The sequence below is a fragment of the Ricinus communis genome, chromosome 5 (assembly GCF_019578655.1).
Source record: "Ricinus communis isolate WT05 ecotype wild-type chromosome 5, ASM1957865v1, whole genome shotgun sequence".
In the NCBI taxonomy this organism is placed as follows: Eukaryota; Viridiplantae; Streptophyta; class Magnoliopsida; order Malpighiales; family Euphorbiaceae; genus Ricinus; species Ricinus communis.
Window position 1 is genome coordinate 24,004,583 of NC_063260.1, and position 15,082 is coordinate 24,019,664.

The 15,082-nt window shown below is 31.3% G+C and overlaps 3 protein-coding genes across 4 annotated transcripts; all 3 read left to right on the top strand.

Annotated features, from left to right (window-relative positions):
- Window positions 1–443: 443 nt before the first annotated feature.
- Window positions 444–3,909, top strand: LOC8272129. 2 transcript variants are annotated; one of them, XM_002509545.4, is made up of 3 exons: window positions 444–798; window positions 1,204–2,878; window positions 3,303–3,909. In XM_002509545.4, exons 1-3 carry the CDS (start codon window positions 571–573, stop codon window positions 3,647–3,649), a joined length of 2,250 nt encoding a protein of 749 aa, XP_002509591.2. In that variant the 5' UTR covers window positions 444–570; the 3' UTR covers window positions 3,650–3,909. The 2 variants fall into 2 exon arrangements, with proteins under 2 accessions (XP_002509591.2, XP_015572285.1); XM_015716799.3 differs by having other exon boundaries at window positions 656–1,097.
- Window positions 3,910–4,441: 532 nt separating this feature from the next.
- On the top strand, window positions 4,442–8,544 carry LOC8272130 (geraniol 8-hydroxylase). The gene is made up of 2 exons (XM_002509546.4): window positions 4,442–5,667; window positions 7,782–8,544. The coding sequence occupies exons 1-2, from the start codon at window positions 4,483–4,485 to the stop codon at window positions 8,400–8,402; spliced, it is 1,806 nt and encodes a 601-aa protein (XP_002509592.2). The 5' UTR covers window positions 4,442–4,482; the 3' UTR covers window positions 8,403–8,544.
- Window positions 8,545–12,472: 3,928 nt separating this feature from the next.
- On the top strand, window positions 12,473–14,605 carry LOC8272131 (flavonoid 3'-monooxygenase CYP75B137). The gene is made up of 2 exons (XM_002509547.4): window positions 12,473–13,758; window positions 13,871–14,605. The coding sequence occupies exons 1-2, from the start codon at window positions 12,799–12,801 to the stop codon at window positions 14,501–14,503; spliced, it is 1,593 nt and encodes a 530-aa protein (XP_002509593.1). The 5' UTR covers window positions 12,473–12,798; the 3' UTR covers window positions 14,504–14,605.
- The last annotated feature ends 477 nt before the right edge of the window (window positions 14,606–15,082 follow it).

Sequence of the window (15,082 nt, forward strand, 5' to 3'; positions counted from 1 at the left end):
ATTGACAGAGGATTTGGATGTGATAGGTACTCACTCTTTCTGGTATTCTTTAGGTCAGGCAAGTGGAAGTGGTAATGTCATAACTTGCTGCAAATCACTTGTTAATTTAGAGCATGAAAATGATTTCTCTTTATTCCTTTTCTTTTGTCTTTAGGCTAATTGGGTAAGAGATCAAAGTGAAACCTCTCATTTTTTTAAAGATAATTTATAGATATTAATTTATATTCTCATTTTGTAAACTGCACACTGACTTAGAAAAGATTTAATTTCATGTTGATAATTTTTCTTCAACAAGTAAAAGCATCATTCACTAGAGTGATCGATTATAAGGAGTTTATAATTAATAAATAAAATTTAGTTTATCATTTATTATCAAGATATAAAATGCTAATTATCAATTACCATTATTTTCTTTTAAATATTGTAGGTTTGAAATTTGATATTGATTTCTAAAATGTTGCGCAAATCACTAGAATTCTTCCTTTTTCTTTTTGCAAATTAAGAAAAAAAAGTGAGGAAAATAATAGAGTCACGCAGAGATCACGTGAGGGTGGTAAACGATTTCCACGCATGCCGAACTGGCGTCGCGAGGATAACAAATTTATCGCCGTGGTTTTTGATTTCCTCGCTTCTTGTCTCCTTCCAGATCGCCGATCTAATAACTTTCCAGATTCCGACCAAGCCCCGACTCTCTCTCTCTCCCCCTCTCTCCTCCTTAGTAGAAAAGAAGCACTCTTCTTTCCGATCAACTTTCCTTTTCAGATAACTCTTTCTTTCTCTTTTAGTTTTCTAGATAAGGTTTGCATTTGTGCTTATTTAACATTTTGTTTTACTTGGATAAAAGAAAATTACAATTATTGATTTGCAACTTATCATTGAAGCATATGATGTTTGCATCCAAGTCAAGAAATTTTAGTAACTAATTATTTCAACTTTCCCGGTATCAAAATTTAATGGCTAGTTTTTATGGGAATTGGAAATAGATAGTTTGCTTAATTAAGCTAAAGCAATGATGATGATGATGGTATATAAGGGAATGAGTAATTGGTTCCTATGTGGTTGTCTTTAGATTTTCTTGGCATTTTTGGAATTCAAAGGTACATATGATTTGTATCTGTTTTATTGGGTACGCTGTCTGAAAATGTTATATGAATTGACTGGAAAACTGAAATTTTGTTTTTTATTTTTTTTGATTGTTACTAGTTAACTAATATGGTTCGTGGAAGAGATGCTTGTTGGGAACATTGTGTTCTTGTGGATGCAACAAGACAGAAGGTTAGATGCAATTATTGTAATAGGGAATTCAGTGGAGGGGTTTACCGGATGAAGTTTCATCTGGCCCAAATTAAAAACAAAGATATAGTCCCCTGTGCAGAAGTCCCAGATGATGTGCGAAATCACATTCAAAGCATACTAAGTACTCCTAAGAAACAGAAAACTCCTAAGAAACAGAAGACTGATCAAGCAGAAAATGGTCAGGATAATAGCTCTTCTGCTAGTGGCGGGGTACATCCTAACCGTGGATCTAGTGGTCAACATGGTAGCACCTGCCCATCTTTGTTATTTTCACGCCCCTTGCCCACTTCACAGCCAGTTGTGGATGATGCTCAAAATGAAAAACAGAATAATGCTGATAAAAGAATTGCAGTGTTTTTCTTCCATAATTCTATTGCGTTTAGTGCGGCTAAATCAATTTATTATCAGGAGATGTTTGATGCTGTAGCCGAGTGTGGGCAGGGATATAAAGCTCCAAGTTTCGAAAAGCTGAGATCCTCCCTACTGGAGAAGGTGAAAGGTGACATACACGACTGGTATAGAAAATATAGAGACGACTGGAAAGAAACAGGTTGCACAATCTTGTGTGACGGCTGGTCTGATGGGAGAACCAAATCAGTTATTGTATTTTCAGTTACATGCCCCAAAGGGACACTATTTCTGAAATCAGTTGATATATCAGGTCATGAAAATGATGCTAATTACTTGTTTGAGTTGCTTGAGTCAATTCTTTTGGAGGTTGGCGTGGAAAATGTTATACAAGTAATCACAGATAGTACTGCCAGTTATGTTTATGCAGGAAGGCTTCTCATGGCCAAGTATAGCTCATTGTTTTGGTCGCCTTGTGCTTCTTATTGTGTCAATAAGATGCTGGAGGATATCAGTAAACAAGAGTGGGTGGGTACAGTCATGGAAGAAGCAAACACAATCACCAAGTACATTTACAGTCATGCGTGGACTTTGAATATGATGAGGAGGTTCACCGGTGGAAGGGAATTGATCAGGCCTAGAATTACTAGATATGTGAGTAATTATCTCTCTTTGAGGGCCATTGTTATCCAGGAGGACAATTTAAAGCATATGTTCTCTCATTCAGAGTGGTTATCATCCATGCATAGTAGACGTCCAGATGCTCAGATTGTTAAATCCTTCTTGTCTCAAGACCGGTTTTGGAAGTTTGCACATGAAGCTGTGAGCATCTCTGAACCACTTATTAAAATTCTGAGGATTGTTGACGGGGACATGCCTGCAATGGGGTATATATACGAAGTATTAGAGAGGGCAAAGGTTTCTATTAAGGCGTATTATAAGGGCATTGAAGATAAATATATGCCAATCTGGGAAATAATTGATCGAAGATGGAATATACAGCTCCACTCCCCTTTACATGCTGCAGCAGCATTTCTCAACCCCTCAATTTTCTACAACCAAAACTTTAAAATTGATTTAAGAATGAGAAATGGGTTTCAAGAAGCTATGATCAAGATGGCTACCTCTGATATAGATAAAATAGAAATCACCAAGGAGCATCCAATATACATAAATGGTCAAGGTGCCCTTGGTACTGATTTTGCAATCATGGGGAGGACACTGAATTCTCCAGGTATGTACAGGCACCTATCTCTTATAAATCTACATAAAATTTTAGTCTCTACAGGTGTCTTGGAAGAGGAAATTCTCCTTGTGTATATATGCCAACTCTAAAGCACTACGGCAGCCTACCAATCTATTTTACCAGCACATGACATACCAAAACAATACTGCGGTTGAGGGTTTTGTTAGTCAGCAGAGTCAGGCTAAAAATAGTTTAGAGTTATACACTGAACTGGTCAACTGATATACTTAAAGATCTTAGACATGTCCTTTTAGATGCTCTATGAATCTGGTTCCAAATTGTGTCATCCTGCCTATTAGGAGAAAGCTGATCAATGTCATCTGTTTCAGCTAGAAATGATATAACAGTTCTTTTATATATGCATGCAAAGAAGCATTACAACTACATCTAATATGGGATGATGGATGTTTAGGTGATTGGTGGGCTGGATATGGCTATGAAATTCCCACTCTGCAGAGAGTTGCTATCAGATTACTTAGCCAACCTTGCAGTTCCCATTGGTGCAGATGGAATTGGAGTACCTTCGAAAGCATACATACCAAGAAACGCAACAAAGCAGAGCTGGAAAAACTAAATGATTTGGTTTTTGTGCACTGCAATCTTTGGCTACAAGCCATTTACCAAAGTAGGGTTGGAAATTGTAAACCTGTTATCTTTGATGAAATAGATGTTAGTTGTGAATGGCCTACTGAATTGGAGCCTTCAACCCCTCTTTTAGATGATTCTTGGCTGGACAATTTGCCCCTCGGCAGTCCTTGAAACTGTACATAAAAGGATTACCGATATATTCAGTTAATGGTTCTGTGATGTTGTATCTCGATAGAGTAATTCATGGCGGTGCATATTTTGAGCTTCTTCAAGTTATGGTTAAGCGAAGGCTCAGTTAGGTAGAGTTGTGCATACAATTCAAGAAGGCAAAACGCAGCCATAGAGAAAAGCTCCACCTTTGTAGCTTTTTCAATAGATAGCAATCTTATTGCTCACAAAATAAATAAATGAAATATTATTCTCTTACCTTACTAGCTCTTGAGATTTATTCCAAATTACAATTAACTACTTAATAACTCTTAAATATTTTTAAATTGGTTTAATTAATTTCAAAATTCAAATTTAGAGCTTATCACTAACCATCAAGCATTGTTGAAGTTATAAAAGGTGCAAGTAGAAGCATATTAATTGAGGAAGCGTTTAGGAAAATTATTATTTCACAATTTATAACGAGACGAATCAATATGAAAAAATTTGATAAATTAACTTTATTGGAAAGATGGAGTATAAATTTCTTTGGTTACGGGATGAGATAAAAGGTAAATATTTTAAGTTTTAATTGAATTGTTTGAAAATGTTTAGAGTTTAGTTTAAACTTTTATATTTTATGTAGTTAATTGTATTATGGATAAAAGATTATCTCAAATGATATGATAACAACCACATTCTAATTAAATCTGGGCATATCTTCTACTTTCTTTTTTGTGTGGTCTTGAATCGACATATTGTCATCTTCGGCCGGCCAGGAATTTGTATTTTCGTTTACATATTAATCGGCCGGTATGTATATATATTTTTTTTGTCACTTCTAGCAACCGACAAAAATGTTTAAAACCATAAATATATATTTCTGTTCTCAGTTTGGCCATTCTCTCTGGTATCTAATTATTCTTTTTTGTCGGTACTCTCATGTGGCAATACCTCCCTCACCTAAGTTTTTTTTTTTATTTGTACAAAAGTTAGAAATTAAAATACACCTGTTGGATCCAAAATCAAGAATCTATTTGTGTATTAAGTCCTCCCTGTTTTCTGGGAAACTTCAACTCTACATCTTTTTATCCACATACGCCACCATGAAACCCATCTCGAGTTTTCTTGAAAGTCTTGACATAAATTTTCCTTCAGCCATAATTCTCATTCTTTGCACCATCTTTACACTTTCTTGGTGTACATGGCTATTGTATAGCAATTCGAAGAAACAAAAAAACCTGCCCCCAGGGCCACCAGGCCTTCCGGTGATTGGCAATCTGGCCTCTCTTCACCCGGAACTCCACTCATACTTCGCTACCCTGGCCAATAGGTATGGTCCAATCTTGAAACTCCATCTCGGACGCAAACTTGGGATAGTGGTAACTTCACCTTCTTTAGCCAAAGAAATCCTCAAAGATCATGACATCACCTTTGCAAACCGAGATGTGCCCGACGTTGCCCGCTCCGCCGCGTACGGTGGTCGAGACATTGTTTGGACACCATATGGAGCAGAGTGGAGGATGTTGAGAAAAGTATGTGTCCTCAAAATGCTTAGCAACACTACTCTAGACTCAGTCTACACCCTTCGTCGCCATGAGGTCCGACAAACCGTGGGTTATATCTATAATCGGTTCGGATCACCTGTAAACTTCGGTGAGCAAGTCTTTCTAACAATACTTAACGTTATAACTAATATGTTATGGGGAGGTACCGTACAAGGTGAAGAAAGGGCTACTCTTGGAGCCGAGTTTAGAGAAGTGGTGGCTGAGATGACTGATTTATTGGGTAAGCCTAATATTTCAGATTTCTTTCCGGGTTTGGGTTTGTTTGACTTGCAAGGACTGCAAAAGAAGATGCATAGCTTAGCTAAACAGTTTGATGAGATATTTGAGAGGATGATTAACAAACGGCTGAAAATGGATAAAGAAGGAGAAAGTGGGAAAGAGTGTAAAGATTTCTTGCACTTCTTGTTGAAAGTGAAGGAGGAGGGAGATTCCAAGACTCCACTTACCATGACTCACCTCAAAGCTTTGCTCATGGTAAATATATTTCTTTCCTCTATGCATATATGATTAGGATGCATTATTATTTGTACAAAGGCAGGGTGTTGAATTTCTGATCTTAAGATAGATAATAGAGTTATTTATTCAATTTTATATTCGAACATTTAATTATTGATATAATACCTTTAATAATTCACCAAATCCCTCATAAAATATTCTAATGGCCGCCACCCTCCTGTTCCCTTGAGGAAAAAGATGAAGATTATAGCTGGCTTCTGTCCTCAACTTACACAAGACACTTAATTAAATGATATTAATATAAAATAACATACGCAAAGACGAGGTTCGAAAAGAAGACAAACTTATCGTCACATCACATGTGTAAATAATTATTATAAGAATTATAATGTCATCTTATTTAATAAATTAGTATCTAATATAATATTAAATAGTAACTACTAATAAGGTATTATTATTATAATATACACATAAATTAATATAAAATTAGAAGTATCATACCTTTTTTTCTATGACTTCTTATTTTCAATTTTTATTTGAATTCTATTATAGGCATATATATATATAGTGTGATATAAAATAATTCATCAATTTTTTATCAAATTAAGAATATATATGGAAATATTATAGGATTAAAAAAAATATACATGTGAATATATAAATTAATAAACTAAATTTAAAAGTGTTATATCTATTCTTTTTAATTATTGTAGTGAGTTATTTGAACTCTATTATATATATATAGTGTGTGGGATACATTAATCAATTTCTTAAGATTTTCTTATAAAATTAGGAAGGCACATGAAATTATAATAGAATTATAATTGGATTAGACTAATTACTAATTAATTCTATTTGGATTAGGAGATTAAACACTAATTAATTTTATTAAAATTAAAAAATTAAATTAATTATATATATAATTGAGATAGGATAAGATTAGTAATTACTGATTAATTATAAGAGTATTTTAGTCAATTCAAAAATTTGACCCTCTTCATGCTTTTATATATTATAGATAGATAGATAGAAGAGCATGATATTGTTTTTATCTTAAAAAAATATACCACTTTGAGTTTACACATTAATTAAAAACTATTTTTTATAGTTTATACTCTTAATTATTATTATTTTATGACTATAAAATCCTTATTAAATATTTTAAATGCCAATAATTTATATTAATTTTGTTAAATTCGTCAACTAATTTGTTGTTGCTATATAATTTACGATTATTGAAATTCAAATAAAAAAAATGTAATACTACATTGAAATTTATCAATAAAAATTTACAATTTCAAAAAAAAGTTAGAATTTACTTTTAATTACGTTATAATGAAGAACAGTTTTGAGATGGGTGAGAAAAATGAACTATAATTTTGAGATGGATAAGAAAAATGTATTATTTTCCGAAATGGAGTTATAGCATATAGTGAAGATGGTCGTGTGGTCAACTCTCTATGACACACAGGGAGAGAGAGAGAGAGAGAGCTTCTTTTAATTTATTTTGTTACTTGGGAAAGTAGTTTATGGATTTAGAAAAGCAATGTGAGAAAAGATATACTTAGAAGGAGTGAAGGATAATGATATATTGTCTAAAGCCTTTCTGAATTCTTGTTCTGAAAATAATTTAACGGAATTAAAGAAAGAAGATTATCTGAAGCTCTATTTAGTATTTACACTTAACCTAAGATAAAGCAGATTTTTATTTCTTCCACAATGCCGTAGGACTATCAACTAACTCTGTTACATGATTGTCTTATTCAGAAGAATAAGTGATGTACATTTACAATTCTTTTTCGAGCTTTAATTGCAAGGCTGTTCCCTTTAAACAACTTTAGGTTTGCTTTGGTTTTAGTCTAGCATTGTAAGGTTAGTTTGGTGAATCAGTCAACCTCCAAATTTTTGAAACGCCTCCGAAATTTTTGATATTACTATTCTATCAGGCTGCTGTAGTTGAGTGACACTAACAACGGAGTAGCTTTCGGAATTGCGAAAACTATCGAGTTCAACTCCAACCAAAACCCAACAGACGAATAAGAATATATGATTTATTATGTTCTACATGGAATTAGTCTTTTTGCGTCTTTGTTGAAGCAAATTGCAGGATATAACAGTGTACTATTTTACAGGATATGATAGTGGGCGGTTCAGACACATCCGCAAACTCAATTGAGTTCGCCATGGCAGAAATCGTGAACAACCCAGAGGTAATGAGAAAAGCTCAGCAAGAATTGGACGCAGTAGTTGGCAAAAACGACATAGTAGAAGAGTCTCACATAAATCAATTGCCATATCTATATGCCATCATGAAAGAATCACTGAGAATGCACCCAGCACTTCCTCTATTAGTCCCTCACTGCCCAAGTGAAACAACCAATATCGGAGGCTATACCGTTCCAAAGGGTGCTCGAGTTTTCATTAACGTTTGGCAGATACATAGGGATCCATCAATTTGGGAAAATCCCTTGGAGTTTAAACCTGAAAGGTTTTTGGATAGCAGATGGGATTACAGCGGAAGCGATTTCAGTTATTTTCCGTTTGGGTCAGGAAGGAGAATATGTGCTGGTATAGCGATGGCAGAAAGGATGTTTTTGTATTCACTTGCTACCTTCTTGCATTCTTTTGATTGGAAATTTCCTGAAGGAAAGAAGATGGATCTTTCTGAGAAGTTTGGGATTGTTCTGAAGTTGAAGAATCCTTGTATTGCTGTTCCAACGCCAAGGCTGTCTGATCCAAAACTTTATGACTAGGCCTCGACATTGTACTAATACTGTACTAATAATCTTTTTTTCTTGCTTATGATGTTGACAACCCCACTGGGCTTGGCTTCCATTGATTTTCTTAAATGTGCCGCTGCCAAATGATTCAATGCTACTGAGCTTAGCTATCAAAGAATAAGGACAATGCTCAACGTCTGAAACTCTATTCGGAGTTATAGGCAAGACGCACCAACTTCTAACTTTTCAATAATCAAATTCACAAGAACCGCAACTTCCGCAAGTTTAAGCAGCTAAAGTAAAGTAGTCATATTCTTGTCCTGCTCTAATTAGAGTTAAAATATTATTATGTAATGATAAAAAATAACTAAAATTTATTTATTTTGTAAAAAATAATATAAATTAATATATAAATATAGACTAAAATTTAATTAAATCTAATATTTTAATATAAAAATTAAATTGTTAATAAAATTTCATGTATGTATAAAATTTTATTTTAATATATATGATATTTTACTATAAAAATATTAGCACATTATTAAAAGATAAATTTAATATTTTAATAAAAAATATAGAAATAAAAAAAATAGTAAAAATTTATTAATAATAATATAGTAAAAAGAATAAAAAGACGAGATATACTAAAAGAAAAGTAGTATTTGTAAAGAAATGGCTTTAATGTTTAAAGTAAAAGTAAAAAAAAAAAAATCTCATACGTGTGTTTGTACGCTCAGTACTCTAAAAATTATGGATTCGGGTCCATATTGTATAACAATCCACCATAGCCCACCAAGCCCAAGCCCAAGCCCAAATGCTTTTTCAAAATTACAAAACCCAGTTCGTAACTGAAAGCAAAGCAACATATCTATGAAATCCCTGGAAAATGAATCCCTCTACAGAAGTCATATCCATTATGGATTTGTTACAAGTTTTTTTTTTTTTTTTGTCAATTGGATATGTTACAACTTAGAAGCATTTGTAATTATGGAAATAGATATTATTTTTCTTAAAAAATAATATTTACACAAAAGTCAATCATTTAGACGTTGCTTGCAGGTCACCTAATAAAATAGGTTTGTTATCCACAGCCAAAATAAACCGACTGCACTAAACAAATTCATATAAATTAAAATATGTATCACCCATCGGAAGAATTTAAATGGTTATTGAAATGCTGTAAAATAAATATCCCGATTTTCGTTGAATTTTAATCTAATATTATTTGTCACGATATTCGATAAATTTCTTTTGTACTGAATTAAATATTATACATGTGTGAACGTAAAAATATTCGTGATTTAGCGTGTAAATATAACTATTTTAAACTTAAATTATCAAAGCATTTTGTTGAAGTTTGGATACCATAAGCAGTAACTATAGTTTAATTAAAATTAAAAGAACAATATAATAATAAAAAAAAAAAGCATTCCCTAAAATAAAGGAAATACCATAAAATCTTAACAAGAGTGACATAATTTGAACACAAATCCCCCAAACCAAGAATTTAACACATTTTATGACTAATAATTTGTAGGGTAAAAACATAGTAACAGATTAATACAAATATAATCCATTAAATTGCCAAAAAAGAAAAAATTCATTATCCATTAGATGCTGTTTCTGAAGTTTGAAAAAAATTAGAGAGAGCATTATTATAAACTTCAACAATGTCAACGTCTTGAATTTGATAATTGTAGCTATCTTCCAAGTAAACTTCACTGAGTCAATATTGTTTTGGATATGAAATCGATTGGGATTAACTCAAATTACAGTATCACTATAGAAATACGAAATACAAAATTTATCATCAAATGCACTATTTTTCATTTAAAGATTAATATTAAGGACTCGCCGGTACGTTTATTCTTTTGTTATTTTTAATATTTTATTGATCATAATTAATATTTGTAAATATTTATTTTTAAAATTTAGGTTTAGATATGTACCCTATATTTATCACTATATTTTTAATATTTTACTTATTTTTTTATAATTTAAATCCTATTTTCCAAAAGATATTATTTTTTTGCATCTATTTCGAGCAACACGATACGGAATTTTATAATATTTATGCTAATCACCTAATCTAGTATGATAATATAATATATACTTTCCCTTTCTAAAATATTGTAGGCATTGAGCACACATTGTAGCAATAATGCAGATTGGATTGCCGTTCAAATAAGTTATTGTTTATTACCATTTCAATGACAATCTCAGCATTAAAAAGATTCTGCGATTTGCGAATCTTTAAACTTAATTAATTCTGCCCTTAACTGAGATGGTCGTGGCCCCAAGGTTTCGAAAATATTAACTTCCTTTTTAATCATATTGTAACTTTGATTTTAATTTTTAGTATTTAAGTTGTTTTGCTTCGTATCTTCTATGTAATAATAAAACTATAGAATTGTAAAAAGAAAGGTTTACAAAACTTGGAGCCATAACCATCCATATAATTTTTTATTTCAAATATTATATTAACTAATAAATAACTTTTATCAAATAATAATATGTCAATTCTGTTTATATTATATTATTAATATTATATTAATTAATAGATTAACTTTTTAATTAGATTATAATTTTAATTCTAAAAAATAATATTTTTAGTATTATATTCAATAGTAAATTTAATTTTTTATTTTTAAAAATAGTAATATCAATTTTAATAGTATTAATTTATATAATATTAAGATTATTTATTAAATATCTAATTTTATATTAATTTATTAGTAAAAAGTTTAAAAATTAAAAAATATATTTAAAATTAGTTAATTTATTATTTTTAATAATATTATAAAATATTACAGATTTTATTAAATTATAAATTTATAAATGAAATAATAATTACGGTCGCAAACCATTAGTATATATTAGAATATATGTTTTGGAAAAGAAATTTATATCTCAATATTTTATATATGAATAGGTATCACTAAATTAATAGTTAAAAATTGATAAAATAAAAGTAACAGTTAAATAATTAAATTATGAAAAAAATCAAGATTTCATTTTGAGCAATAACATCAGAATCTTTGGATTGAGTCGGAGTTTCGAGAATTCACATGTGACCGGAATCACCGACCAGCCAGCCAATATTGATAAAAAATTTGTGGCTCCCGATAACTTGTACTAATGTTGCATTCTGAGGATCCAAAGAAAAACAAAAATAATGTAAACTAAGTTTGTAATGTTTCTAACATTCACGTTTGTATATGCATCTAATATACCCCTTAAAAAAATAACTTATTTTTAATTTATATATACACATATTATTATTAATTATAGTATTTTCTTTTTAGATTTATTATAGAAATTAAATTTTATAGCATAAAATTTAAAAATTAATTACATGTTATAGTATCTATATTAACTGATAAAGAATTTAGTAATTATTTATTAAATTAAAATAATAAAATTAAATAGTTATCTATCCAAATGTACAACTTTCTTCTTTATAAGAAAAATTTAATAAAAGTTTTGATATTTGTAATTATATGACATTTTTTGAACATAATAATTTGAAATAAGATTTTATATGTTAAAAATAAATACACACATTAAAAAGAATTATATCTTAATTTATTAATTATTTATATAATTCATATACTACTTTTAATATTAAAAATCATTGTATAGTTAAAAAATTAATTTATTAATTAATATAATATTATTAGTTATTACTTTTTTTAGGATTAAAATTAATATCTAATTAAAATATTAACTTATCAATCTATACAAAAGAATTATATAAAATATATCAATATAAATTTCATGCGTGAAAAATACCAAAGATAAATTATGTCACGAATTAGGTATAGGTTAATGAAGGCTGACAATACTTATTAAATTAAAAACTAATTTAGAATGAATTTTTGGAAAGGGAGAAAGTAATAGAATCATCAATATTCAATTCAATAATTTAGGTTGATCATAGATGATTAATTATGGATTTATGATATTAGCAATCAACTCCAGAAGAGCCTAAGCCACAAATTAGCCTTGTGTCTTTTCCCTATTTACCATGTCAAGCGATTCGTTCTCAAATTATTGGTGATTGCTGACTTATCCACATATATTTTTTTTATGATAGAAAGAAATACCCAAATGTTTGTTTTTCTTATAGTATACGAAAATAATAATTGATTTAAAGAAAAGCATCAGAATTAGACAAGTTCTCTCTGTCATGGGCTAAGACATTGCATAAAAATTTATGGTTACTTGTAAATAACAAAGTCAAAGTCAGATTAGGTAGCATCTGCTAAAAATATAATATCTGTCCATCTGAATTCTTTATAAGCAACCAACAAACAAAAAAAAAAAAAAAGGTAGAAAAATAATAAGATCAAAATAACATGAACTCCACAAAAGCCCCTACTCATGCCCAAATTCAACAATTTCATTAGCAATAACAAACAAGTTCAAAATGATTTTCAGCTTCTGGTCATGGTGGTATGATGCCAGCAATTACAGGGAGAAATATCTCATACCAGTTCTTGCCACAGCACTTACAATTATTTCTCTGCTTTCGTTCTTGTTCAACGTCAGGAAATTGAAGTATTCAACTCCCCCATTGCCACCAGGCCCTCGAGGCTTGCCGGTTTTCGGTTACCTTCCATTTCTAGGCACTTTCCTCCACAAGAAGTTCACTGATCTGGCTGGAGAATATGGCCCTATTTACAAGCTGTGGCTTGGAAGAAAATTATGCATAGTGATCAGCTCACCATCACTAGCCAAAGAAATTGTTCGAGACGAAGATAAGATTTTTGCTAATCGGGACCCACCAACAGCTTCTAAAATTATCACCTATGGCGGGAATGATATTGTTTGGTCATCCTACGGTCCTGAATGGAAGAAGATACGCAAGGTGTTTGTACGTGAAATGCTAAGTAATGCAAGTCTTGAGGCTAGCTATCCAATGAGAAAAGAAGAGGTGCAGAAAACTATAAGAGATTTGTGTAATGAAGTTGGAAAGACTGTAGACTTTGGACAATTGGTATTTGAAATAGCTGCAAATGCTTCTATTAGTATGCTGTGTGGCAGCACGCTTAAAGGAGAGAAAGCCATTAGTTTTGTTGGAGAATTCAGGAAATGGGCTGAGGAAATCATGGTGCTGCAGGGAAAACCTAATGTTTCAGACCTTTTTCCAGTGCTTGCACGGTTTGACTTGCAAGGTTTAGAGAGGGAAACAAGAAGGATATTCTTATGTATTGACCAGATTCTCGATTCTGTAATAGAGCAATGTCTGAATACGGATGTAGCTACAGAAGAAAAGGCAGAAAAGAGCGAGTCAAGAAAGGACTTCTTGCAAATTCTCTTGGAGTTTAACAAGCATGGAGATGCTGCAACATCAATTACCACGAACCAACTAAAAGCCTTGCTAATAGTACGATTTACACATAATTTTTGCATGTATGTTCAATTGTAATTGTCAAAGCTTTATCTTAATAGGAACTTATTCATTTCCTTCTTAATCTAATTCTTACGGTTTTTTATAGGATATTGTGGTGGGCGGCACGGAGACAACATCAACCATGTTAGAATGGGCAATGGCAGAGTTAATGCTAAATCAGGAAGTAATGAAGACAGTATACCAAGAATTAGACCAAGTTGTAGGTATCAATAACATTGTGGAAGAGTTCCATTTGCCAAGGCTGCAGTTTTTAGATGCAGTTCTAAAGGAGACTTTTCGTTTGCATCCAGCACTTCCTCTATTGGTACCTCATTTCTCAAGCCGATCCTGCAGAGTAGGTGGCTATACCATTCCAAAGGGAAGTACTATTTTCCTGAATGCTTATGCTATCCATAGGGATCCCCTTCTTTGGGACAACCCCTTGGAATTTAGGCCTGAGAGGTTCCTAAGTAATGATGATAACTATAGCAAATTTGACTACTCAGGCAATAACTTTCAGTACCTCCCATTTGGATCGGGGAGGAGGGTTTGTGCAGGACTTCCCTTAGCAGAAAGGATGCAATTGTATATATTCGCTTCACTCCTGCATTCATTTGAATGGAAATTGCCCCTCGGCACAGAGCTGGAATTATCGGACAAATTTGGAATAGTAGTGAAGAAAATGAAGCCCCTATTACTTGTTGCTAAACCTAGGTTATCTACTGTAGAGAAGTATTAGATGGATGTGCTGATTTATTTGCATGTTATTGTCCATAAGAACTATCCCATCTCATGTAACAAAAGTTTCATATTAAATAAAAGGCTTAATTATAAAAGGATATATAACCTTTAGCATTTTTTGTAATTTAATTATATTTTTATTTTATTTTATTTTAGCAATATCAAAACTATCTTTTAATTTTTTTCAAATCGATATATCAATTTAAAAACTGGTGAAATTAATATGACGTGGCAGTTGGAAATTAATTTACTTTTACTCATAGGCTCCGCATAGAAGCTTCATCATATACTGTTTGTTTTTCCCATTAAAACTCACCGTTGCAATATAACAGGCATAAGGTATAAAAAAAACCCCTAAACTAATTGGGGATGTACAATTAAATCTTCATACTACAAAATGGTTCAATATTACTTTTCAATTTTTTAAAAGATACAAATAAACCCAAAATTCTAACGGCGTTAGAATATCAGTAAGTAATGGGTCTACTTAAAATGTTAACCAATTATACAATGATATGTAAACACTATGATTTTTCTTTTTTATTAAAAAAATTAATTCAAATACTAATATAAATAA